Source organism: Hippocampus bargibanti, linkage group LG05 (assembly GCF_051943395.1).
Source record: "Hippocampus bargibanti isolate YZ-2025 linkage group LG05, ASM5194339v1, whole genome shotgun sequence".
Classification (NCBI taxonomy): domain Eukaryota; kingdom Metazoa; phylum Chordata; class Actinopteri; order Syngnathiformes; family Syngnathidae; genus Hippocampus; species Hippocampus bargibanti.
This window is the reverse complement of record NC_142738.1, coordinates 9,408,883-9,434,822: the sequence shown is the minus strand read 5'-3', so window position 1 is coordinate 9,434,822 and position 25,940 is coordinate 9,408,883. Positions and strand designations below refer to the sequence as shown.

Below are 25,940 nucleotides of genomic sequence, written 5' to 3'. Positions count from 1 at the left end.
CCGAGAAAGGACACACAATGCATTTTGTGGTACTTTGTTTGGTCTGAAAACTTCGTGTTGATCCGTGTTGATGGCGAAATTAGAAGGAAAACACATAAATAACGCGATGGTGAATCGTTGTGTGTTGCACCAAGACTATTTGATATTCGCTGACACAAATTCCCAGGAGACAAATCAGCCCATTTCCACGGAGCTCTGGCGCCATCTTCTGGCGCCATCTTCTGGTGCTACATTTCTGGTGCTACATTTCTGGCCAGATGCCTCAAAATGACAACGATTGCAAACATGTATGCTTTCCTCTTCAGAACTATTTGAATCATATTCATAACTGGATGAGTAACAAGAAAGCATCTTCTCTGAATCTGAAGCTATTGTTTTGATTCTCGAGCAAGGCAAGACGTCTTGGCGTGACGTCACAAACAAGAGGGTGGGACCTTCTGAAACTGGCCACTTTCGGGTTCAATTTGAAGTAGTTTTTAGACACTCTAAGTCATTTCTATTGGTGTTTTGCATTTGACAAAAAATATCATCCCGCGTGTTTTGGGTATTTTAGATGCTATAAAACGTTTTTCTGATGTCAGTTAGGAAACAAAAGTGGTGTCGGTTTAATGGATAGTCACTAGCTAATCATAGTAACACTAGCCGCTAGTGAATAGCGTACTGACCAAGCTAGCACACTGTATCTGTAGCGCACTACATAAGCAAATACAGTATATTGTTGTGTTTATTTAATAGCGGTTTTGTCAACTAGTAATGGCTGAAGGAGTAGAATAAATTTATTTGGTTGTAGATATGCTGTTAAAGCCATTTTCAAGACGGACTTATCAAGAATAAATTGACATCTTTGGGGAAGGTTTAACAGCTCCGAAGCTAGCAAAAATAGCAAATAATATTGCAATTTTATGGGGTTATCATGAATCCACACACCACAGAAAAATTTTAAACAGTTTAATGACAGTATTTCTTAAGTTTCTTGAAGTCACAAGTTATTTCCTGGCCAAAGACATCCTCTAGTGTACGTGTAGTAAATCACCCCACACATAGCACTACTGAAGGCCTAGGATTGACATGCACGGCCCGCCACTGACTTCATGTATATTCTAAGGCAGGGGTGTCAAAGTAATTTTTTGCCGCGGGCCACATTGTAGTTATGGATTCCTCTCGAGGGCCATTATGAATTTGGGAAAGCCATTAGAATGTTTAATTCCCTCCACATATTACATATAGAGCACACACAAATTAATGAATAACTAGTTTTCAAATCTGAAGTCAAGAATAATGACTGTTATTGTGGTTTCCATCCAAAAATATGAAATTTTGGTTCGGATTTTAGCAAGCATCATGGAATTTCACAAGTTTGATTTGCTTTCGTGGGCCGAAAAAAATGATGTGGCGGGCCGGAATTGGCCCGCGGGCCTTGACTTTGACACCTGTGTTCTAAGGTGTCACAGCCTCACAGTTTACCCCTTTGGAATTCATTTTGGAAAAAGAAACGAAGCATTGTTTGTTCATCCTTTGATGTTTGGTTAATTGAACTAACATGAATTCAAATCTTGCTTGTTTCAGATCAAGTTATGGGGTCACTTGCTGCTCTGTCGACTCTTCTTGTTTTGGGATGGATGGCTCACGTGTGGACCCTTAACCCCGATGACCCCAATGTCTGCAGTCACTGGGAAAGGTCAGCATATTTCCTCTCCTGTCCCAAAAAATGGATATCTGAATTAAAAACAAACAAAAACAAAAGAGCCCCATAAGCTTGTTGAAGCTGCAGCATCTTTAGTAAAACAGGCTCTTACTTCCATTCTGGGCCATTACAACCGTATCGATCTGGCGCAGCCTGCGTCGCGGCGCGGTGAGGGATGGGAGGAGTTGCGGCATCAAATGAAATACGCGGACGAATTGATCAGGCTACTCTCGTCCCAATCAATCACAACAGCCAACTGAGCCGGAATAATTATAAACTGCGCCGGCTTGTGTCACCTGTGAGGAATAAGATGAAATAATTTCTGTCCTCGTGATGGGGGAGGAAAGAAAACTGTGAAGATATATGACCTGGATTATTGCCTGACCAAGGTGAGGGTACTTAGGATTGCGGTTTCACCTCGTTGGCATTAATATGAATCCCATAAGTGGGCTTTGTTCATGACTTTGTGGTCCGCCAATATCCACCTGCTTCCTGTGCCGCATACATCAATAGCATGAATCACCAAAAAGGTCCTCTTAGTCCCTGATTGCACAGCTTTTGTGGCAGCTGAGCACTCACAGGACCTTTTAGTCCTGATGTTTTTCTTGCAAAGATACAAGCCGCCTTCGTGGCGGATCAACTAATGTCTGTATGTTTGTTTCTCTTTTTAGCTATGCTGTCACCGTCCAGGAGTCTTATGCTCACCCCTTTGACCAGATTTACTACACCAGGTGTACAGACATCCTTAACTGGTTCAAGTGCACAAAGCACAGGTACGTCTCATCCGTCTTTATATTGGATTACCTTTAGATTTTTTTAGTTCTTCAAAATCAGTCAATGTTTCTGACATTTACATCCATCATATACAAGGGCATCTGAATATATTATAGTCAGGTGGAAAACTCCATTCATTTCAGTACTTTGGTCCAGTTCACCATATTATTTAGACTTACTGCACAATATACAGTGGCACCTTGTCAGAGATGTTTGTTCGGACACTGTGAATAAAGGCTCGAACACAGAAAGATTGTCTTTTACTGCCGGCAGGGGACGTAGCCGTTCATGACCGACGCCCAATCTCTGCAACCCTCTGCCAAGATATTTATTGAGAGTATATCGATGAAAAGGTTTCTTCAGACGTCATCTGTACTTGTTTGAAGGTGTCTGACCTTTTTCCACAGGGGGAAATGGAGTCGGTGGCTGCTGACAGTTGTAGCGAGACCTGTTGTGGCTCAATATTACTTCACATACTGTATAAGGCGTGTCGGCGTATAAGGCGCAGGGTCATGGAAGAAAAGGCTTTTGTGTGTGCCTTATACACTGAAAAATACGGTATATGTAACACTGTATAATGATTAGATTTTATGTAAATTGGACGGTTCTAGTTTACAGGTAAAAAAAATAATTTCCATTCATGGCTATCCAGATCCTCACCAAAGTTTTCCTTGGCGCTGCAACAACACCCTATAAAGTGTTGTGCAAAGACTGCTTTGCAATTTAATTGGATCTATCCAACTCTTTACGATCTAAATGGCAACAAATGTAGTGGTGTCTAGTAATGTACAGTACGTATATTAATTATTCAACAAAAACATTGGGGCTGTTTTTATTCATCGCCATCTTTACATATTCATGCTGTAATTGTTGCACAACCAAATAATTCGTGATGACACATGACATCATTTACATGTAATGCATCCCCGTGTGCTTTCCCCATGGTATTAAAACAATATATGTGTTTGCTTTACCTTTGGATTAGTAATGCCCATATCATGTCATAATAAATAAGTCAATTAATGTGAATCTATTGGAACAAGTATGAATTTGAAAATAAATAGATTAAAAAAGTATGTACAGTGTGTGTGTATATATATATATATATATATATATATATATATATATATATATATATATATATATATATATATATATATGTATGTACATATATGTATATATATATATATATATATGTATGTACATATATGTATATATATATATATATATATATATATATATATATATATATATATATATATATATATATATGTATGTACATATATGTATATATATATATATATATATATATATATATATATATGTATGTACATATATGTATATATATATATATATATATATATATATATGTATGTATATATATATATATATATATGTATGTATATATATATATATATATATATATGTATGTACATATATGTATATATATATATATATGTATGTACATATATGTATATATATATATATATATGTATGTATATATATATATATATATATATGTATGTACATATATGTATATATATATATATATATATATATATATATATATATATATATATATGTATGTATATATATGTATGTATATATATATATATATATATATATATATATATATATATGTATGTATATGTATGTATATATATGTGTATATATATATATATATATATATATATATATATATATATATATATATGTATATATATATATATATATATATATATATATATATATATATATATATATATGTGTATGTGTGTATATATGTGTATCTTTGTATATATGTGTATATATGTATATATGTGTGTATAGTAAAAAAAAAAAGCACCATAGCAGTGTTTCTGTCTGATCAATCGAATCGCTTTCAGCCTTTTACTCTGACAACCGGCAACCTACTAACATTTCACATCAGACTTGTTCGTGTCACTCAGAGGTAAATTTAGCAAAGGCTGTTTTAGAGGATATGTCACCCAAAGTAAGTAAGTAATGGAGGTAAAAGCCCAATTGATGATGGTTAATTTATCATTGTCAGAGACAGATTCTTGGTGATTTTCGCTGATTTTAACAGGGTTAAGAGAAACTAGTGAGGGGGGGGGGGGGGGGGGGTTCAATGTTCTTTTGTGCAATGTTGGCTGTCGACTGTGCGACTGTGAGCACCGCATGCCGTGAATGGCTTCAAGGGAGACTTTGTGCTTCACTGACTTTGACTCCTCTTGTACATGATATACATTTCTGTGTTTGTCTGCTCTCCCCTCTGGAGTGGTCTCACATACTCTACATGGCACATCCATCTCGCTGTGTCTTGTTTCCTCAGGATCAGCTATAAGACAGCTTACCGACGGGGAGTGAGGACCATGTATAGGCGCCGCTCACAGTGCTGCCCTGGTTATTTTGAGAGTGGAGACTTATGTGTTCGTGAGTATCCCTTTTTTAACCTCCTTTTTTATCCTAAAGTTTTAGCTTGTCTTTTAAAGGACAACCGACGTCACTTTTTTGTTTCCTAACTGACATCAGAAAAACGTTTTATAGCATCTAAAATACCCAAAACACGCAGTATGATATTTTTAGTCAAATGCAAAACACCAATAAAAATGACTTAGAGTCCAAAATCTGCAAAAAATTGAGCTGCGAATTGGACATTTTCAGAAAGTCCCGCCCCCAGTTGGTGACGTCATGCCAAGACGTCTTGCATTGCTGGAGAATCAAAACGATTCGGAGAATATGCTTTCTTGTTACACATCCAGTTATGAATATGATTAAAATAGTTCTGAAGAGGAAAGCATACATGTTTGCAATCGATTAAATAATTTATTCTGTGCCATTTTGAGGCAACATTGGGGGGAAATGTCTCACCCAAAAAGAGGCAGAAGAAAATGGCGACCTCTTGTAGACATGACAGTGTATTGCGTTTCCACAGGCTGATAAATTCCTTATACGGAGCTTGGACGCCCTCTTCTGGTGCAACACAAGGTTTTCAGACCAAACAAGCATTGATGTGATGGAAGGACTGCTACAATGTGTCCTTTTTTTTCGGTCAGGGGCGTTCCTTCAGTGACGTCACGTATGGACTCGTCACCAACTCAAAAACAAGACTTCCGTAATATTTAGCACGAGTCTTAAAACGTAAAATATAGCTATATGGGGTGGAATCTTTGTAAAATGCGCTCAGTAGAAGTCATTTGAAGCCATTTTACAAATTATGGACACAACTTGTCCGGAAACGTTGGTTGTCCTTTAAATGAGTGGTTCCACTTGATTTGACTCCATTTCGTTAAGTCCAGGAAACAAAAATGTATCGCTCAAAATTAGCCTTCGACAACACATACATGTCATATGTTTACCTGTTCAAACTGTCCTTCATGAAGTCATTCACTGCCATTCCCGAATTTATTCGGGAATTGAAAAGCATGACGTGAAGCGCCATTCCTGAATTTGTTCGGGTTGTGGTTTTTCTTGCGGTGGAGGTGCCGATAAAGCGCTGGCCAGACGTCTGGCAATATTATTTCCCTTCCATGAGGGGGCAGCATTTGCCTTTTGTCCATCTTAGCGCTTTGTTGTAGCTTCAGTTGTTGTTAAAGCGCTGTAGAAATCAATAGGTGTGTCTTGTATTGTATTTTGGACAGCTGCCCTCATTTCAAGCTCAGATAACTCCAGACCAATATAACTTTTTATTGTAACTCTTTTTTTTCTGATGAAAGAAAAGAGTAAGGTTTCTTACACTGCATTGAATGTTTATGTCGTCCTAAAACTCAATAATCTGTTTAATTTGATTGAAAATGACAAAAACCCTGGCACTGGAGTGGACACATTTTTGCAGTGAATGAGTTAACATGAACGCGATAACACAAATGCACATTCTGGTGATAAACAGCCAGCACACCACAATGTTTTTTTGTGTGAGACAGAAATATCAAGATAAATATTTTCCAAATGTTTTCCATCACCGTTGACTTAGTTCCTATACAACTTGATTAAATGAGTGCCATTTTATGTTTTGATGTTCTAGTAGGCTTTTGCTGATTTTTTTTTTTCTATCACCTGGCTCTTAGTTGTTATTTATACCCTGTTTGTGCCATATATTCTTCACTTGATGATAACTGTCTTTACTATGTTCCACTGCATATTTCATGTCTGACTGACACGTTGGAACAATATCCCCATGAGGCTGTGAAAAGTCCCTGTGGGCCACAGCTTGCGCTTTAAGATATGATTACAAAACTGTCAGGAAAAGCATCCTGGAGGAGCTAAACTTTATTTGGTGCTAATCGGTGACACTTTAAAATTGGCGGCAGGTGTGTGCTGAATTCCATTTAGCATAATTTTAAACTGGATTGGTTCATTCTAAACATAGCCGCAGCCCGAGTAATATGAGGGCGCGCAGATGCCGCTACAGTATCTTTTTTATTTTTAACTTCCTCTCTCAAAGAGGGACATATTTTCTTTACATTAGAGTCCTAGATTTTATGGGTCAGAGTCATGCTAAATGTTTATTTATTGTATTTTTTGTATGATTTATTTTGATCTCACTTTATCACTAAAACCTGGCATTTGAATTGCGGTGTATTGACTTTTAATATGCACTCTAGTAAAATATGACAACTGCACATAGGAAAGTTCCACACGTAATATGTTTTCACATGGAAACTCTATAATAATAATAATAATAATAATAATAATACATTTCATTCTGCATCAGATACAATATGAATGCATCTACCGTTTTACCTTAAAGGACAACCGACGTCACTTTTTTGTTTTTTAACTGACACCAGAAAAACGTTTTATAGCATCTAAAATACCCAAAACACGCAGTATGATATTTTTATTCAAATGCAAAACACCAATAAAAATGACTTAAAGTGTCCAAAATCTGCAAAAAATTGAGCTGCGAATTGGGCATTTTCAGAAAGTCCCGCCCCCAGTTTGTGACGTCACGCCAAGATGTCTTGTATCAAAACAATGGCTTCAGATTCAGAGAATATGATTTCTTGTTACACATCCAGTTATGAATATAATTCAAATAGTTCTGAAGAGGAAAGCATACATGTTTGCAATCAATTAAAGAATTTATTTGTGCCATTTTGAGGCAACATTGGGGGCAAATCTGTCACCCAAAAAAGAGGCACAAAATGGCGACCTCCTGTGGCCACCTCCGTTTCCACAGGCTGATAAATTCCTTATATGGCGCTTGGACGCCGTCTTCTGGCCTTCTGGCGGCTTTTGGGTGCAACACGAGGTCCCCAGACCAAACAAGTACAGCAAAATACATTGACGTGATGGAAGGACCGCAACAATGCGTCTTTTTTACGGTCAGGAGTGGTCCTTTAGTGACGTCATGTACGGACTCGTCACCAACTCAAAAACAAGACTTCCTGAATATTCAGCGCGAGTCTTAAAACGTAAAATATAGCTATATGCGGTGGAATCTTTGTAAAATACGCTCAGAAGTCATTTGAAGCCATTTTACAAATTATGGACACAAGTTGTCCGGACACGTCGGTTGTCCTTTAAGTAATTGCGTTTCTGATGCATGACTGTCAGCATAGTGTTGTTTTTGAATAAAATGGAAATCTGGCTTGGGAGTCATGCTTAATTAATCATTATTTACTGCGAGACGTGCAAAAGTGTGTCCACTCCAGTGCCAGGGTGTTTGTCATTTTCACTCAAATCCGAGGACCCACAGAATATTGCATTTTAGGACTACATACACATTCAATGCTGCGTAAGAAACCTTAGACGATCTTCATCGGAAAAAAAAGTTAATTCCTCAATGATATGGGTCTGGTGTTATCTGAGCTTGAAATAAGGGTGGCCGTGTCCAAAATACAATGCAATACACACATATCGGTTTATATAGCACTTTAACAGCAGCACTTCTTTTTATTTATCTGGCTATCCAGCTATCTATCTTGCTAGCTAGCTAGCTAGCTATTAGCTATCTTTCTGGATAGCTATCTAACTAGCTAGCGATTAGCTATGTATTAGCTAGCTTTCTATCTATTTGAGTTACTTCTGGGTTGACTGAAAAAACTTATCCTGTGACTGTAAAGTGACCATGAGAGTTTTGAAAGGCACTTTCATTGTTATTATTATTATTATTAGTAGTAGTAGTAGTAGTATTATTCATAACCGAAAAACATCACATGTCACTCAAAGCAAGGAGGAACCCTGAAATATTTTTCCTACCGGTTTGCTGTGCACACAGAAAGGGATCCACATCCCAATCTTTGGTCCAAGTTGGGAATCACTATTCTACGCATTATAAGTCAACGAACCTCTCAAACAAGCACATCCGCCCACGGGCAACGGACTACGCTTTTTACTGTACACAGCCAATAACACTTGATCAGCACTTCTTCTGGTTGCGAGCCATCATCCGCGTGGCTTTAGATGACTGGGCCTGATTTAACACGCAGGCATACCGTTTTACACCACGGGTTGCTCTCTGTATACTCTTCTAGCTAAATTAATTTAATTGAAGCTGCATAACAATGAGAAAACTTAACGAGCCTACCAGGTCTTGGTGGCAGGCCATTAAAAGCAATCAGTTTTTAAAGAAAAGCAAACTGAAAATAAGCCTGAAGCTTGTATAAATAATCTTAAAGTGGTTACACATGAGCTAAACACAAATATATATATATATATATATATATATATATATATATATATATATATATATATATATATATATATATATATATATATATATATATATATATACAGTAAAGTCTCGTTATATCGATATTCAAGGGAGTCCGAAAAATATCGATATAACCGGGACTATCGATATATCCGACCCTGTTTGCATGTAATTTTCTCAGTGCGTGCATAGAAATAGTATCGATATAACCGGGACTATCGATATATCCGATATCGATATAACGAGACTTTACTGTATGTATATATATATTATTCTTTCTTTTTTCCTCACTCGTAACTTGTCTCGGCAATGTTGTTTTCATTGATAAAAAAAAAAAACACTACAGAGGTGTTTTAAAACCTGCGATCCAGGGACCAAGCAGGTTCTGCCAGCAGTAATTCGGACATGTATAGCTTGGACTCACCCACCTTGGGTCAAAGGTTTCCCAACATATCAAAAAATTGGTGCTTCTTCACCGTGTGATGATGACAGTGACGTGCGTTGAGGTTCATGGCTGGTGAGGCACTGACGTCATCACAGTCAGATTTACAAACATATGAACTCCGCAGAGTAGCTTATTCACCATTTGATTGGCAACAGTTAACGTGTTTTGTTTAAAATGTCATGTCAACATTCTTTATATAAACTGTAGCATTGAAAAAAGAATTAAAAAACATTATTATCCTGTGACCTTTACTTATAAATGAAGTCCATGTGCCGCTCCTTCTGAAGGAATCGATACCTTCTTTGTAGAAGCCTTCCTTATCTTTCTTCAGTTTTAAAAGTCTCTATTTCTTTCATTTTAGATATTGTAATCCTCCATTCTGAAAATAAAGCCAAGCAACGCGAAAAAATGACTGAATGGTTGCACTTAACTTGCTAACTGTTTATTGTAGCTTGCTGTCAGTAATTCTATTAGTCTGCAGCCGAGGAGGCGCAAGAAGAGTCTCTGGAATCACCAGCGCCCCCTGTCATGAGGCAGGAGAACTGTGTGCCTCACCTATGCACACAGTTTTCATAAAAATAAAATAAAATAAACACTGTGGTACAGTGTTTATAATGTAAAGTGACTTTACATTATATACACCAGCTAAACTGTAGAAATGTAGTTCATATACTAAAAGTGTTTGAACACTTTAATAGCGATATGCAGAGGGAGAGCAATGCGGTCTCACTGCAGAGCAAGCCAACACATTAGCGTAGTCATTGCACAATCCGTGGTGAGTGCTGCCTCACCGCTTGTCTCTACTTCGTATTTGAACGGTAAATGTGAAAATTCAGCGATTTTGAAAACAAATCAAAAAATGGTCAAGTTAAATGGAAAAGAACTCTAAAGTACAAATCACTAAATAAATATAACTGTTTAATTTATTTTTTCATTTGACATTTCCATGATGATGGGTGAGGCACGGCCTCACCTCCCTCCCCTAACTGGACGTCACTGGATGATGAGCACCATGCCGTTGGCAACGTCAAATGTGATTGATGGTGGGATTGCCTTCAATATAAAAATGATTCTCCTCATGTCTATGAATTAAAGCTGTTGTCACATAGTTTTATTTATTTATTTGTTTATTTATGTATTTATTTATTTAATAGATACCTCTGCATTGTGTAGCCGGCGTGCTACACAGTGCAGAGGTTGTGAGTTCAAGACCCGGTCCGTTCTCCCTATCTGGACTTTGCATGTTCTCCCCGGGCCCACGTGGGTTTTCTCCGGGTCCTCCAGTTTCCTCCCACAGTCCAAAAACATGCATGGAAGGCTGCTACAACATTCCAAATTGACCCTCGGTGTGAGAGTGACTATTGTTGGTCTTTGTGTGCCCTGCGATTGGCTAGCAACCGCTTCAGGGTGTCCTCCGCCTTGTGCCCAAAGACGGCTGTGATAGGCTCCAGCACCCCCGCGACCCTACTGAGGATAAAGCAGTACAGATAATTGATGAAAATTGTGTATCTATTTATTTACCGTAATTTTTGGACTCCAGAGCGCACATGAGTATAAGCCTTACCCACTATTACCCACTACACTATTTTGTACATATTGTACATAAACAGCATGTTTATAAAGAAAGACAAAGAAAAAGTTTTCTAAATTTTAATCATATACCTTAACTTTTCTTTCAAGACAGTGCCTGTAACGCGGCAGCAACACAGGACGCATTATGGTAGTAACACAGCCCGAAAAAAAGTCACTGAGACACAGCAGCAACACGTTCGCACTAGGTAACAAGTCTGGGTACAAAAACATACCAAGTCACTGAGACACGGAAGAAACACGTTAGCACTCACTAATAGGGCTGGTTACAAAAACATAGCAAGTCGCTGAGAGCCGTCCTCATCTTGTGTCGCATTGGAATAGCGTCCGATATCCCTCGCCACACACGCTCTCATTCTCTCTTTCTTAAGTGTCACTTTCATTCCGTGGTAAAGTCACTCCCGAGTTTGTGCGACTCTCGAAACCCATTGTTGATAGTTTATTTACGCGCTGTCATGATCCATCCACTGGCAGACTTGTGCAAAAGTTGCTCTTTGCATACGGCTAGTTTTGGTAAACGATTCCTCGCCGCTGGCTATCCAAACCTCCCATTCAACTCGGCGGGCCACTTTAAATGCACAATTTACACGCAAAGTTACATTGAACTTGCATCTTCCTCGGCACATATATTCGCCTTGTCTCATTCTTACCTGTAGGGCTCGAGGGCCCCCTGGGGGCAGTGAGCAAAAAAGCCTAAATTAGCTGCATCATTGCATAAGCCACAGGGTTGAAAGCTTGTGACAAAAGTCGCGGCTTATAGTCCGGAAATCACGGTATTTATTTTTAGAGCGGGTAGAAAATGGAGCTAAACACAGTGATCAAATTTCAAAATTGGCCTCGCTGATTGTGGTTTGGCAAATTACCAGTTACTCCTCTCTTTGCAGCCATGGTGTTGGCGGAAGCAGTGATGATGGATATGAATAGTTCAGAACAAAAAAATTAGATGAATGTTTTGAACATTTAAATATGACTCAGGGATTTCTCCAAAAATTTGAAAACCTCTGTATTAAGGCAAACTCTTTTTTTATGTTCATTTATGACCTGCTGTGACTTCTCACACTCTTGTACTAAACAAAGAGCAACAAACAGAGCCTGTTTTATTTGTAATAAAACTTAACAAGCAAAATAAAATTTTAGCAGACACTATAAAGTTAATCCGCGGGTCTTTCATCATTTATTTTCACCCGGAAAAACACAAAACAACAGTCAGACATTTTTTTGTCAACTCTAGTTTGAATTCAATTCCATTTAAAGGACAACCAATGCCTCCGAGTTGTGTCCATAATTTTTAAAATCACTTTAAATGACTTACTGAGCGTATTTTACAAAGATTCCACGGGATATAGCTATATTTTATGTTTTAAGTTTACGTGCTGAATATTCGTGAAGTCTTGTTTTCGAGTTGATGATGATTCCTGACGTGACGTCACGTCAGGAACGCCCCTTCCCGAGAAAGCGACACACAATGGATTTTGGGTACTTTGTTCTGAAAAAATCCGTGTTGATGACGAAAATTAGAAGGAAAACACATAAATAACGTGATGGTGAATCATTGTGTGTTGTGCCAAGACTACTATTTGATACTAGTAGACACAAATTCCCAGCAGACAAATAGCCCATTTCCAACAGAGATTGTGCACCACCTTGTACATTTTCTGGGCGCTACATTTCAATCCAGGTGCCTCAAAATGATATGGAAGGACTTCTTGAATCAATTGCAAACATTTATGCTTTCCTCTTCAGAACTATTTGAATCATATTCATAACCGGATGAGTAACAAGAAAGCATCTTCTCCGAATCTGAAGCCATTGTTTTGATTCTCGAGCAAGACAAGACGTCCTGGCGTGACGTCACAAACAAGGGGGCGGGACCTTCTGAAACTGGCCATTTCTGAGGTCATTTTGAAGTAGTTTTGGGACACTTTAAGTCATTTTATTGGTGTTTTGCATTCGCCTGAAAATATCAGCCTGTGTGTTATGGGTATTTTAGATGCTATAAAATGTTTTTCTGATGTCAGTTAGTAAACAAAAAAATGGTGTCGGTTGTCCTTTAAAGGAGTTTGGTATGTAGAGACGTTCGGAAATTGAGGCAGAACTGTACCTTTGCACTTATATCCTCAAGCGTGGAAATTCAATCTTAGACGTTGTTTTGCATTCCTTTGAAAAATAATTGAAACCACACTCTTAAGATTTACGAAATATTTACCACTCCCATGTGAGACTTAATTTTTGCTTGTCCTTGTGTTTGCTTTTACTGCTCTGAAGGTAACACGAACGAGCCCGTTCCCTTCACAAGAAAATGGTCGCCAATGTTTTTGTCCTCTATTCCCCGCCCCCAGTCTTCAGTTAAACCCACGTGATTTGTCAAGAACGCAGCATTGGAGGATGGGGTTACAGACAGAGAGAGAGTGAGGCCGTTCTCCAAAAACAAAATGGCGTCTTCGGTTAAAGCCACGTGATTGGTCAAGACCCCAGCAGTGGGGGGTGGGGGGTTAAACATTAAAGAGACAGGCAGACAGAGAGAGAGTGAGAGAAAACACACACGAAAGGGAGATGACAGAGTTTTAAACCAAAAAACAAAAGTGAAAAAATAAAAAATCAGAAAAAAAGGTTAGAAAATGGATAAAAACAGTGACATTTATACTTGTTTGAACTTTGATATATTCAAAAGCAGAGTGTAGACTGGAAGGTTAAAATATCCCATCAATCAGGCTCCACAAGTAACCCGCACAAGTCATCTGTACACTTGATGTAAAAAGCTATCAACCCAGCTAAACAGATCACAATTGATGAGGAACTAGATAAAATTATCACAGAGAAAGCACCTACAAGGGATCATTCCTCAAGATGGTGAAAGAAGAAGCCTACGTTCCTCATCAAGTGTTTAATGCTGAGGAAACCAGACACTCCATTCCATCAAGCCATTAACGACCAACACAAAGGTAAATAAAATGACTTTTTTTGTACAGTACAGTTTATTTCTTTCATCATAATGCTATAGCACATTTATTATACATAAAATAAGGTCTATTTTGTGTCATTTTAAGCCTTAGAAAATTAGAAAGAAGAAAATTATGTTTTATGGGGACCTGGGAACGGATTATTCTCATTTTAATTGTTTCCTATGGGAAATTAATTTTTTGGATACACACTTTTCGCCTTACACACTCTGTCTGGGAACCAATTAAGTTCGTAAACCAAGGTATCGCTGTTCTTTGAATCAGCGGCATGAGAACACTGTACTGTATATATCTGCCTGTACAATCGTTTGGGGTCTTAAGGAATGAGTCGCAGTTTGATCAATAATGTATTCATTAACTATTTGACCGGCAGTAAAGTTATGTATTCATTGAATACTTTTCAGGGTGTTAACCTGCGAGGAGAATTTGCAAGTCTAGGCGTTGCATTTCACGTGTAGTTAGGTTTTAGTTTGATTTCATGTCAAGCCGAGAGGGCGTGGGGGGGACGCACACGGTCTTCACTTTGAGATACCAGGCAATGAGGGGCCGATAGGGCAGTTTTGCTTTCTGCTGCCTTTGCAAACTGTTTCAGCCCTTTTAATCCTTGCACTCTCACTTCCTGGATTAAGAGATTTGTACTCTCGAGCTGTTTTGCATGCAGCGACAAAAGGGGGGCAATATAGCATAGATTTACCCAAAATGAACCTAATTTGTCTATTTCTGGTCGCTTTGTTGGGTGTATGTTAAAACGCTTTGTTTTGTTTCACTGTAGTGTTCCCATACAAAACACCTATGCAGTTTTTTAAAAGAACATTATGTATATCAGAATCAGAATCAGAATCAGAATCATCTTTATTGCCAAGTATGTAGAACACACAAGGAATTTGTTTCCGGTAGAACACGCTGCACTAGTATCGTTGTCAAAAAAAACTGCTAAGTGGCACTATACAGTTCCATTTTGGCTACTGTTGAACTTTACTACAGAGCTAATCCTGCAGTAACAATTTACCGATGTGTTAAGAAGTGAAGTGTTCTTGCACATGCTCACACCAACAAATTTGTGACCAATGTCTTTTAATACAGCAATTTTCCGCCATCTTGTGACATTTTATCGCATGTCAGTAAAACCACATCGAGTGATTTTTGCAGATTGTGATCCGTGAAACGGCCGAATATTATTGTCATCATTTTTGTTTTATTTTTTTGTTCGAGCCACCTGAGAATCAACTGCATTTTCAATGAAAACTGAGTGTAACCATGTTGATGAGATTGATTTAGTTGTTGTTGTTATTGGATCCTATTAAACTATCGAGCTTACTTTGCAGTGTGCTGAGGAAAAAATACATAAAATAAGTTTTAAAAAAGTATATATATATATTTCTATATATACTGTGTATAAATCACTAGTTTATGGCAGAAGCTGCCATTTATCTTAAGCAATCCTACTGTACAGCGATCGTCAAATGACCACAAACTTCACTTTGAATTTGTAAGTACAATCAGGAAAGTGAAGTCATTATTTCAGCATTTTTATATATTTGACAGTGACATTTGATGAATTTCAATGTAAACTAAATCCGTCCAAACTATTTGAAATTAACAATAAAAAGATTTGAAAGGCTCCTCGACACCAAATCAGCCAGCTCATAATCTCCGAGTATGTTATCTCTCGATTTATGTGTAATTAGAGCTCAAGTTACGGCACTGGAGCACTTCATGAGCGCATTTGCTTGACCTTTGATCTGTCAGACCCCCTTCATTACTCGAATCAGAAGCGTGCCTGAAAGGAGGATGTGTGAAAGTCATTTCCTGTAATAAGGCATATGATGAAAGTTGTGGAGAAGCAAGTCTGAGAACCTCACTAATCACATTACTTGGTGGCCAAGCAGGCCGTTTCTATTGAAACAGGCAACATGACACCAGCCTGTCCACTTCTAAGTGATGTCAGGAGACTTACATGATTTTAGGTTGGATCATTAAATAGATTGTTGTGAAGTTGTAGAAAGTAACACGTGGTTTACACATGGGAGAGGTGATGAGGCTTTTTTTTCCACAAGAAAGAATCTCTCTGCCTTTGATATCTTTTTTTCCACGCTTCAAAGGCCTTTTTTTAAAATAAAATCTCCTACCTCAATAGAAAGTTTGGAGGGAGTATTCTTGATATGATAGATTGATTTCAGCACCATCACAATATTTCACTTCAATTTTCCAAACACAAAGAAAAAAGCACTTCTGTAAAACCACATACACAACAATCGTGTGTAGGCACCTTGTACTGTTGCTCTGAAAATGATTGAAATCCCTTTGGAATGTTATATTCCTTTGCAAAGAGGTAAAGAAGCTGCAGTTTTTCATGAATTAAAAAAAAAAGACAAAAATATTATGTGCACTTTCAAGCTCAACCACTGGTTTAACTGATTAGTCGACAAGTTGACATTAGTACGCCATATTACCATTTAAGACAAGAAATTTACTCCAGACACTCCCCAACTTACGAACGAGATACATTCCGAAGGGTTGTTCGTAAGGTGAATTTGTTTGTAAGTTGCTTCAATGCTATATTTTGTATGGAATGTATGTTTAAGGCGTATATAAGTATGTTTAAGGCTTGTATTAGTATCCTATTTTGGTTTGTATAAAAAAAAAACATTTAATAAAATATATGCTCTTCGAAGATATGTACATGTGGAACTGGAGAGAATACTACATATGTTTGGTACGTCGGTATTAGCGGCAGAAAGAAGCACTACTAGGAAAAAGGTGCACAATATAAAATAGAATTTATAGCTTCACTGTCCGAAAATTTTTCGACACACCTGCACAAATGATTATAGGTACCATTGTTCGTAACTCGAATGTTCGTAAGTAGAGGAGTGTTACAAATGACAAACTTACAAATGACAATTACGGTTCGCCCTGCGAGCTTTGGCTATTTCGATTACTGTGAGTCAGTAAATAGGTATTAGGAAACTGCGCCGTAGTCTTTGATTTTCAAAAATCAAACAAACATGCTTCTTCTTCGTATACTTCTAGTTCAGCACCTGTGGATTCATTTATTAACATAACTTTTTTCAATACCTTTATCAGATCCGTATTTTAGAGGGGTTTAGAACACAAAAATTTGTATTTGTTTATTTTTTTATTTGTTCTTTGCCATTTTTTTCTTTTTTACTACATTAGCTCATTCACTGCCAGTCTCGAATTAATTTGGGAATTGAAAAGCATGACATGGATCACCATTGCCGAATGTGTTCGGGTTTAGGTTATTATTGCGGGTGGTGTCGATAAAGCGCTGGTCAGCCCTCTGGCAATGTTTTTTTTTCCCTTCCACGAGGCGGCTATTTTGTACAGCCGCCCCCATTTCAAGCTCATATAACTCCAGACATGTGACAACTATATGTTAGAAATTAACATTTTTTTCTGATGAAAGAAGATAGTGTAACGTTTCTTACATTGCATTGAATGTGTATGTACTGTAGTCCTAAAACTCAGTGGGTCCTGCAATTTGAGTGAGAATGACAAAAACACTGGACTGGACACATTTTTGCACATCGTCTGGCATCGAAGGAGTTAAAATGGGTGTCAGATTTTCACCATCACAATTTTTCCCTTATTTAAATACCTGTAGAGAGGAAGAAAGGGAGCGGCACACAATCAAGTTCTGTCCTCTGCAACAACATTATGTCCAATAATTGGCTGACAATAACTGTGAGCTAACAAGGACTTTCAGTCGCGTAGCAATTGTGTGAAGCAACTCCCGCTAACATCTCGACATTGCCGTCGGCATATCCCGGCAACGTATAGTCCAGACGCTCGCACCAGTGAAGCAAGAAATGATTCGCTAAATAAATTACAAAATTAACTCATTCACTGTGCAAAAATGTGTCCACTCCAATGCCAGGTTTTTTTTTCATTGTCACTTGAATTCCAAGACTCACAGAATATTGAGTTTTAGGACTACATAAGCATTCAATTCAACATAAGAAACGTCAGAATCTCTTCTTTCATCAGAACAAAAGAGTTAATTCCTAAATTGTATGGGTCTGGAGTTATATGAGATTGAAATGAGGATGACTGTCCAAAATACAATGCAATACATACATATTGGTTTATATAGCGCTTTAACAACAGCTGAAGCTGGAACAAAGCGCTAACACTGAAAGGAAATGCTACCCCCTTGTGGAAGTAAAAAATATTACTAGAGCGCTTTTTTTGGCACCCTAAAAGAAAAAACAAAACACGAACAAATTTGGGAATGGCGCTCTGGGTCATATTTTCAATTCTCGAATAAATTTGTGAATGACAGTAAAGAAACAATCAAATAACTTTTTTTGGAAACTTCTGATGAACATTTTATAATGACACTTTGCAATTCCATTGGCATATTTTTATGAAACTGTTGAATTCGTTCTCATTTTGCACTTTAGTTTTTACCATTTTGCAGCGCCACCAACATATCCTCATTGGTTTTCAGTATGTGTCTTACTTGTCCTCGAAACCAGAAGACAGAACATCGCGAGCGATCTTCCTTTTTTGTCAAGCATTCGGAAAAAGGACTCTGAGTGCGCTATGACCGTGCAAGACTATAATTCTTATTAACGGCGTAGCACGTTTACCAATTAGCTCCATTGTTAACTGCTACGATAACACCTCTTGTATAATGAGCTAGATTAGTCTTTTATCGAGATGAAAGACTCAATTTTCACATTCCTCAGAAATGAGTTTGGCGGCGTGATTCATGAATTTCAATTAAAATGAAAAGACCTACTCCCCGTTTGATTACGCCTGTCCCTTTTTTTGGGGTGCGGTGTGTGGTTGGTAGGGGGGGGGATGCCATTCAGATCTCTAGATGAAGTGTGCACTTCATCTTTCCTCGCTGGGTAAAACTTAATTTCCATGTTTCCTTTTTGTGACACGTTTGCATTTCCCTTTTTCCTGGTCGCTGATCAGAATTTGCTGATTGAAACAAAATCAAATCAGCTCGTTGTGGTGACATTGAATTCGTCTCCTCATTTTGAACACTCTGCATATTGCAGCCTCATTGATTACAGGTAGTCGATCTCGCACCTTCGTCAGCACAAATGATGAACGGACTCTTCTTTCCTCCTCCCTCCGCCTCGTTTAAATTAAACTCCTCCCTTCCCAGAATACTGATGCTCAGAAATCAGCCCCTGTATTATCTTTCAATCTCTGGTTTACCGTTTTTGCCTCTGGAGCATTTCCGTGATTAGCAGCGGCTTGTGGTTATTTGGGATTCTCCCCTTTCCTCACCCCTTTTTTTTCCGACCTCATCCCTCCCTCCGGCAGACGACCCTAATCGAAGTCTGATTGAGTGATAATCTATGAATGTACAGCTGACCTCTCCGCCGGTAGGATGAGCGCCGTTGTATCCCGTACACGGCTGGGAAAATCAACCAGTCGGGATCAGGCGTCTATTTTGTTTTTGCCACCCTTGGTTGTATCATTCTGCCACAGGCTAAGTGCGCCAAGCGCTGATTCCCATCATGCTAGCGTAATTTCCCCAAGATAAGAAAATGTCTTAACCCAGCCAGCCTGATGACCTTGTGTTCCAACTTTTACTCTTTCATGCTATGTGCCCATCTCTGTGATGGATTTTTTGTTTTGTAAAACACCCCCCCCCCCCCCCCCCCCGAAAAATCTCTTCTCAGCAGATCGTTCCAAACTCCCTGAACACGCTCACAGGAATACAAAAAAGGATCCAAACGGTTGGGTTCCGTGTTGCTCAATAAGAATGAGCAAGACAACACACAGACTTGGCAAACACCGCAGTGCGCGCATTCGGTTGATTCTAGAATGAGTACATGACAAAGCACTGGCTGATCAAATTAGAGGGGATTTACGACCCGCTTTGTCATGCCTCCGCCTGCTGATAACAGCTCGATCCGCAAAGTAAAACTGTGATCAACTGAGATGTTGATCAAGGCCACACTCTGTGGAGAAACTCTTTAGTCCGCAGTCAAATAATGGAGATGGATATTGAATAAAAGTGTTTCCCAACACTACATTTTTCAGCATTCCAATACTGCTAGCTGTGCTTAAAGGACAACTGACATCAGAAAAAAAACATTTTATAGCATCTAAAACACCCAAAACACGCAGTATGATATTTTTAGTCAAATGCAAAATACCAATAAAAATGACTTAAAGTGTGCTGAAACGGCAAAAAATTGAAACCGGAAGTGGGCAGTTTCAGAAGGTCCCTCCCCCTTGTTCGTGGTGTCAAGCCAAGATGTCTTGCCTTGCTCGAGAATCAAAACAATGGCTTCAGATTCGGAGAACATGAACTGACGAATATGACTCAAATAGTTCTGAAGAGGAAAGCATACATGTTTGCAATCGATTAAAGAATTTAATCATTTTCATTTTGAGGCATCGGGGGAGGGAAATGTCACACCCAAAACAGGCAGAAGATGGCGACAAAGCTCCGTGTGGAAATAACAATAATACATGGGCTCAATGGGCTCAAAATTTTTGTCACAACACACAAGGATTCACCATCGCGTTATTTGTGTTTTCCTTCTAATTTCGCCATCAACACAGATCAACACGAAGTACCGCAAAATGCATTGACGTGATGAAAGGACTGCTGCAATGTGTCCTTTCTCAGTCAGGGGCGTTCCTTCAGTGACGTGACGTGAGGACTCGTCACCATCTCAAAAACAAGACTTCCGGAATATTCAGCGCGAGTCTTAAAACGTAAAATATAGCTATATGTTGTGGAATCTTTGTAAAATACGCTCAGTAGAAGTCATTTGAAGCGATTTTGCAAATTATGGACACAACTTGTCCAGAGGCGTCGGTTGTCCTTTAAGCTCATTCAGTATGCTGCTTCCTTCTTCCCTGCTAGACGTTGTACGTCGTATGTATGTAGATCAGCGGTAGTCAAACACACAGATTACCACCATTGTGGTAAATGAAAAATGCTAATAAAATTACCAGAGTGGGCTTTTCAATCACCGGCGTAGATGTCCAACCTGGACATCTACAGACAACCAGTCCAGGGTGACGTCTGTGTAAGCTCTCAGTCGTACAGGTGTGGTCCATCGATGAAAAGGTTTCTTCAGCCGTCATCTGTACTTCTTTGAAGGTGTCGGACGTTTCGCTTCTTATCCAAGAAACTTCGTCAGCAAACAGTTTGCTCAAATCGAGGTCCAGTGATACCTCAGTTTACGAACTTAATAAGTTCCCAGAAAGTGTGTGTAAGGCGAAAAGTTCGTTTTCCAAACATTTATTTTCCATACGAAACAGAATCAGAAAACCTTTATTCGTCCCACAATGGGGAAATTTGCAGTCCACAGCAGCAATTTGAAAAGGGATGGATGGGGGAGGGGGTTAAAGGATAGAAAACAAAATGATGGGGTCAAAAGGTACGGAAGAGGATTAGGGCCAACAAAGAAAAAAAAAAGTTGGATTCTTACTTTTATCTCAGAATTCTGACTTAATATCAGAACGTTTTTAAAAAGTCAGAATTCTAACTGAAGATGCAAGATGGGTATGTCAGCTCATTGTCGTCTCGGTGCACCATTTTATTTCCAATCACCTGTGAAACTGAGTAGGCGATGACGTGAGAAGCCCGTCTCACGAGGCTTCAGATGTAATGACACGCATTTGGAAGCTTCATGTCCACAAGCGAAATTAATTAACGCATGCCTCACATTTTTTTTCTTTCTCCGGTTTACTCGGCACACGCATCGGCGCCTTGGGCAAAGTATGGCACATCACTACCTGCCACTGTCCAGTGGCAGGGTTTTTGTCATTGCCACTCAAATTTCATCAATGTCATCAATTACACGGTGACTTGGTGAAGTACAATTAAAATTTGTATGCATGTAGTGTAGCAGTAGCTCATCTGGAAGAACTTTTGCTTCTGAAAAGGATCTTAACTCATTCAGTGCCAGACATGTTCAAAAATGTGTCCACTCCAGTGCCAGGGTGTTTGTCATTGTCACTTGAATTCCAGGACACACAGAATATTCAGTTTTTGGACTATATAAATATTCAAGTCAAAGTCAGCTTTATTGTGAAATATGCTAATATGCATGACGTACAGCACAGATGAAATTACTGCCCTCTCGGACCCAGCATGCAAGGCACTTATAATGACTTTGACAGACATAATAAACACGAAAACGGCAATTTGCCGGGAGAGAGGAGCCGCTGCGTGTTCACGCGCCGCCATCTTGGGGAAAAAAAAACTAAATAACAAATAATATGAGGATCAAAGCATCCTTTTCAGTAGCAGATCGGGGACGTCATGGTGGAATGTGCACGTCTACTACAAGCAAAATTTTGAAAACAATATACAATATATTCAATACAGCGTTAGAAATTTTACTCTTTTCATTTGTCAGAAAAGAGTTAATTTCAAATTATATGAATCTGGTGTAACATGAAGTGCAAGTGGGGGCGGCTGTACAAAAGGCAAATGATGCCCCCCCGTGGAAGGGAAAAAAACATTGCCAGAGGTCTAACCAGCACTTTATCCGCACCCCCGCAAGAAAAACCAAAACCCGAACAAATTCGGGAATGGCGCTCCATCGGATATATTGATAGTCCGGTTATATCGCTATTTTTTCCGACTTCCGAGAATATCGATATAACGAGACTTTACTGTATTATGAAATGACTGTGTGACTTATTTATGCTCTAATGATGTTTGACACTTTTGCATGTGTTTTCCAATATACGTATATTGATGATGAAATGTGTGTCCTTGTGCGCTTTTGTCTGGTTTCAGCTTTGTGCACCGAAGAGTGCGTTCACGGCCGCTGTGTGTCTCCTGATACCTGCCAGTGTGAGCCAGGATGGGGCGGACTGGACTGCTCCAGTGGTGAGTGCACTTCCCTCCTTCAGTCCCGAGAAGTTACTTCGACTCATTCATGCCAAAATGGCTTTCACAGCCTGTTAAGTTTTGGTAGCATTTGCCTCAGTATCCGCCTATCGCAAAGCTACTTAGCTTTGTATCCTCTCTTCTTTGCAAACACAGCCAATGGAACAGGTAAGTCCCAATGAATTCATTTTCATTTGCTGGAAGTGGAAGTGATATGCTTGATGAATCTTACAGAAGAATGGATGGCTGCAGCCTCGATGTGTCTCACGCGCGCGCTTATGATCTTAATCATGATTAGGTTGGTGCCTGTGCCTTGTGGCTTGTGCGAGGATAAATCAATACCGCGTTCGAATGAGCTATTATGACGGCTTTTCTATGGAGTGGCTTTTAAACATAGTGTCAGACAGCAGAAAACAAACTACAGTAAAGTCTCGTTATATCGATATCGGATATATCGATAGTCCCGATTATATCGATACTATTTCTATGCACGCACGGAGAAAATTACATGCAAACAGGGTCGGATATATCGATAGTCCCGGTTATATTGATATTTTTCCGGACTCCCTTGAATATCGATATAACAAGACTTTACTGTATCCCTATTTCGATATTAAAACGAATGGAAATGCAATTAATCTCTGTTGTACACTTACTAAAGAACAACCACAAAAATGTTGTTTTCCGTGATGAGTAAATCACGCTATGCCATGTTGCACTTTATAAGATATAAACTTATCTTCATGACCATACAAGTGTAGTGTAAAGTCTAAGTATGCAGGTTGAAGGTGGGTGGCATTTGCTTGCCGCGGCAAGAAATTGACATTTACGCTGTTGTGGGTGTGACCACGGCCATCTTGTTGCCCCATTCTATCAAAGCGGATTCTTCTCATTCGTGAAGTCTACTTGGCTGACGCGTCAATGGGATCCTGTCAGGAGATCGGCATGCGCAAAGTACATTTAACTCATTCACTGCCATTCGCGGATTTATTCAGGAATTCAAAATATGATGTAGAGAACCATTCTCGAATATGTTCCGTTTTTTTTTCATACTTGGGTGCTAATGGAGCGCTGGCCATGGTCTCTTGCAAATTTTTTCCCCTCCACAAGGCGGCAACATTTCCTTTTTTCCATGTTAGCTTTGTTCCAGCTTCAGCTATTGTTAAAGCGCTATATAAATGTATAGCATTGCAATTTGGACAGCCAATCTCATTTCAAGCTCATAAAACTGAAGACCCATATAATTTAGGAATTAACTCTTTTTTTTCTGATGAAAGAAGATAGTCTAAGGCAGGCATGGGCAAACTACGGCCCGCGGGCCACATACGGCCCGTTAGGCTTTTTAATCCGGCCCGCCGAACTTGCCCAAATTATAGTACAAACAGTGTCTAAAACTCATGAAAAAAAGTTAGCGAACAACAGGGCAGATAACTGAAAAGTTGCCTGTCCCATTTTTCACAACTTGAAGCACAAAGAGACAACTAATCACATTAAAAAAACATTGTAACAAAGTATAGTTTTTTTTTAAATCAAGAATGCACCTACTACAAATGCTACCTTGCTTAATTTACGGTAAATGTGCATGGCGGTAGATTTTGCTGCAGTAGTCGATTGTCACTGCGGTGCACAATGCAACGTTTGCATTGCTTCCTACGAACCACTAAGCCCCTTTCATAAGTCTCACGTACACTTTACAGTCACGGTTTAATGTAAATTTACGTTTTTTAGCGTCACATATGTTGTTAGCTTCTTTTGAATCTTTCTTCTGGTCTGAGGTTCTGTGCATTTATTTTGGAAAATGACATGCAATTGCACGACTTTATAACGCTTGCGAAAGTCCGGAAGAAAGAAGCAGGCTTCTGATTGGCTGCCGTGCCGAGAATGCAAATTTCAACTGCAGGTAGTCTATGTTTGTGTGCTCGGCGACGGTACACGTGTTTTGTTTGCGCGTGAAGGCGAGGGCGTCAGTGAGGAGTTTGTTGAGCGCTCGGTCAGGACAAACCATCTATGATTTGGCGGAATTTAACACAAGTGGGTATTATTGAGCTTGAATATTTCGTTGTGTAATAATATGTTTTGAATTTTGAAAGTGATTCCATTTTTCAATAAATGTGGATTTCTTTAACTTTGCCCCTTCGATGGAAACTTATTAAAAACAGACGCAATCTTGATAAATCACAGTGCATGTTATTTTAATCTATTTCCATTTCCTCCTCCAAGTATCTGCGAAATAGTATGTAAACGCCATGTTCCTTGAGACAAATTTATTAACTGATCAGGGATATTTTTCACATTTGAAAGACAGTTAATAAATTGGGTTGTAGTGTTCTTACTGTGCTATGAGGTTTGTACATACTACATTTAAAGGCACCGGCACCATTTTTTGTTTTTGTTTCCCACTGACATCAGAAAAACGTTTTATAGCATCTAAAATACCCAAATCAGGCAGGCTGATATTTTTAGTTAAATGAAAAACACAAATAAAAATGACTTCAAATGAATCCGGAAATGGTCAGCTTCAGAAGGTCCCACCCCCCTGTTCGTGACGTCACGCCAAGACGTCTTGCCTTTGATCGAGAATCAAAACAATGGCTTCAGATTCGGAGAAGATGTTTTCTTGTTACTCATCCAGTTATGAATATGATTCAAATAGTTCTAAAGAGGAAAGCATAAATGTTTGCAATTGATTCAAGGAGTCCTCCCATATCAATTCGAGCCGTCAATGACAGCAATGTAGCACCCAGAAATGCAGAAGATTGCGCCCAAGCTCCGTTGGAAATGGCCTGATTTGTCCACTGGTAATTTATGTCAGCGAATATCAAATAGTTGTCTTGGTGCAACACACAACGATTCACCATCGCGTTATTTATGTGTTTTCTTTCTAATTTCACCATCAACACGGATCAACACGAAGTTTTCAGACCAAACAAAGTACCCAAAATGCATTGTATGTCGCTTTCTCGGTCAGGGGCGGTCCA

At 38.9% G+C, this 25,940-nt stretch overlaps 1 protein-coding gene across 4 annotated transcripts in view; it reads left to right on the top strand.

Moving 5' to 3' along the window:
- megf11 (multiple EGF-like-domains 11) overlaps positions 1-25,940 on the top strand; it is a 146,935-nt gene that overhangs the window by 30,362 nt on the left and 90,633 nt on the right. For 3 of the 4 annotated variants that reach the window (XM_088996438.1, XM_088996436.1, XM_088996433.1), the window contains exons 3-7: positions 1,567-1,678; positions 2,356-2,457; positions 4,791-4,891; positions 22,870-22,962; positions 23,119-23,130. In XM_088996438.1, the coding sequence (XP_088852564.1) occupies positions 1,575-1,678; positions 2,356-2,457; positions 4,791-4,891; positions 22,870-22,962; positions 23,119-23,130 (412 nt within the window). In that variant the 5' untranslated portion in view covers positions 1,567-1,574. The remainder of the gene's footprint in view (positions 1-1,566; positions 1,679-2,355; positions 2,458-4,790; positions 4,892-22,869; positions 22,963-23,118; positions 23,131-25,940) is intronic. The other variant, XM_088996437.1, reaches the window with a different exon arrangement.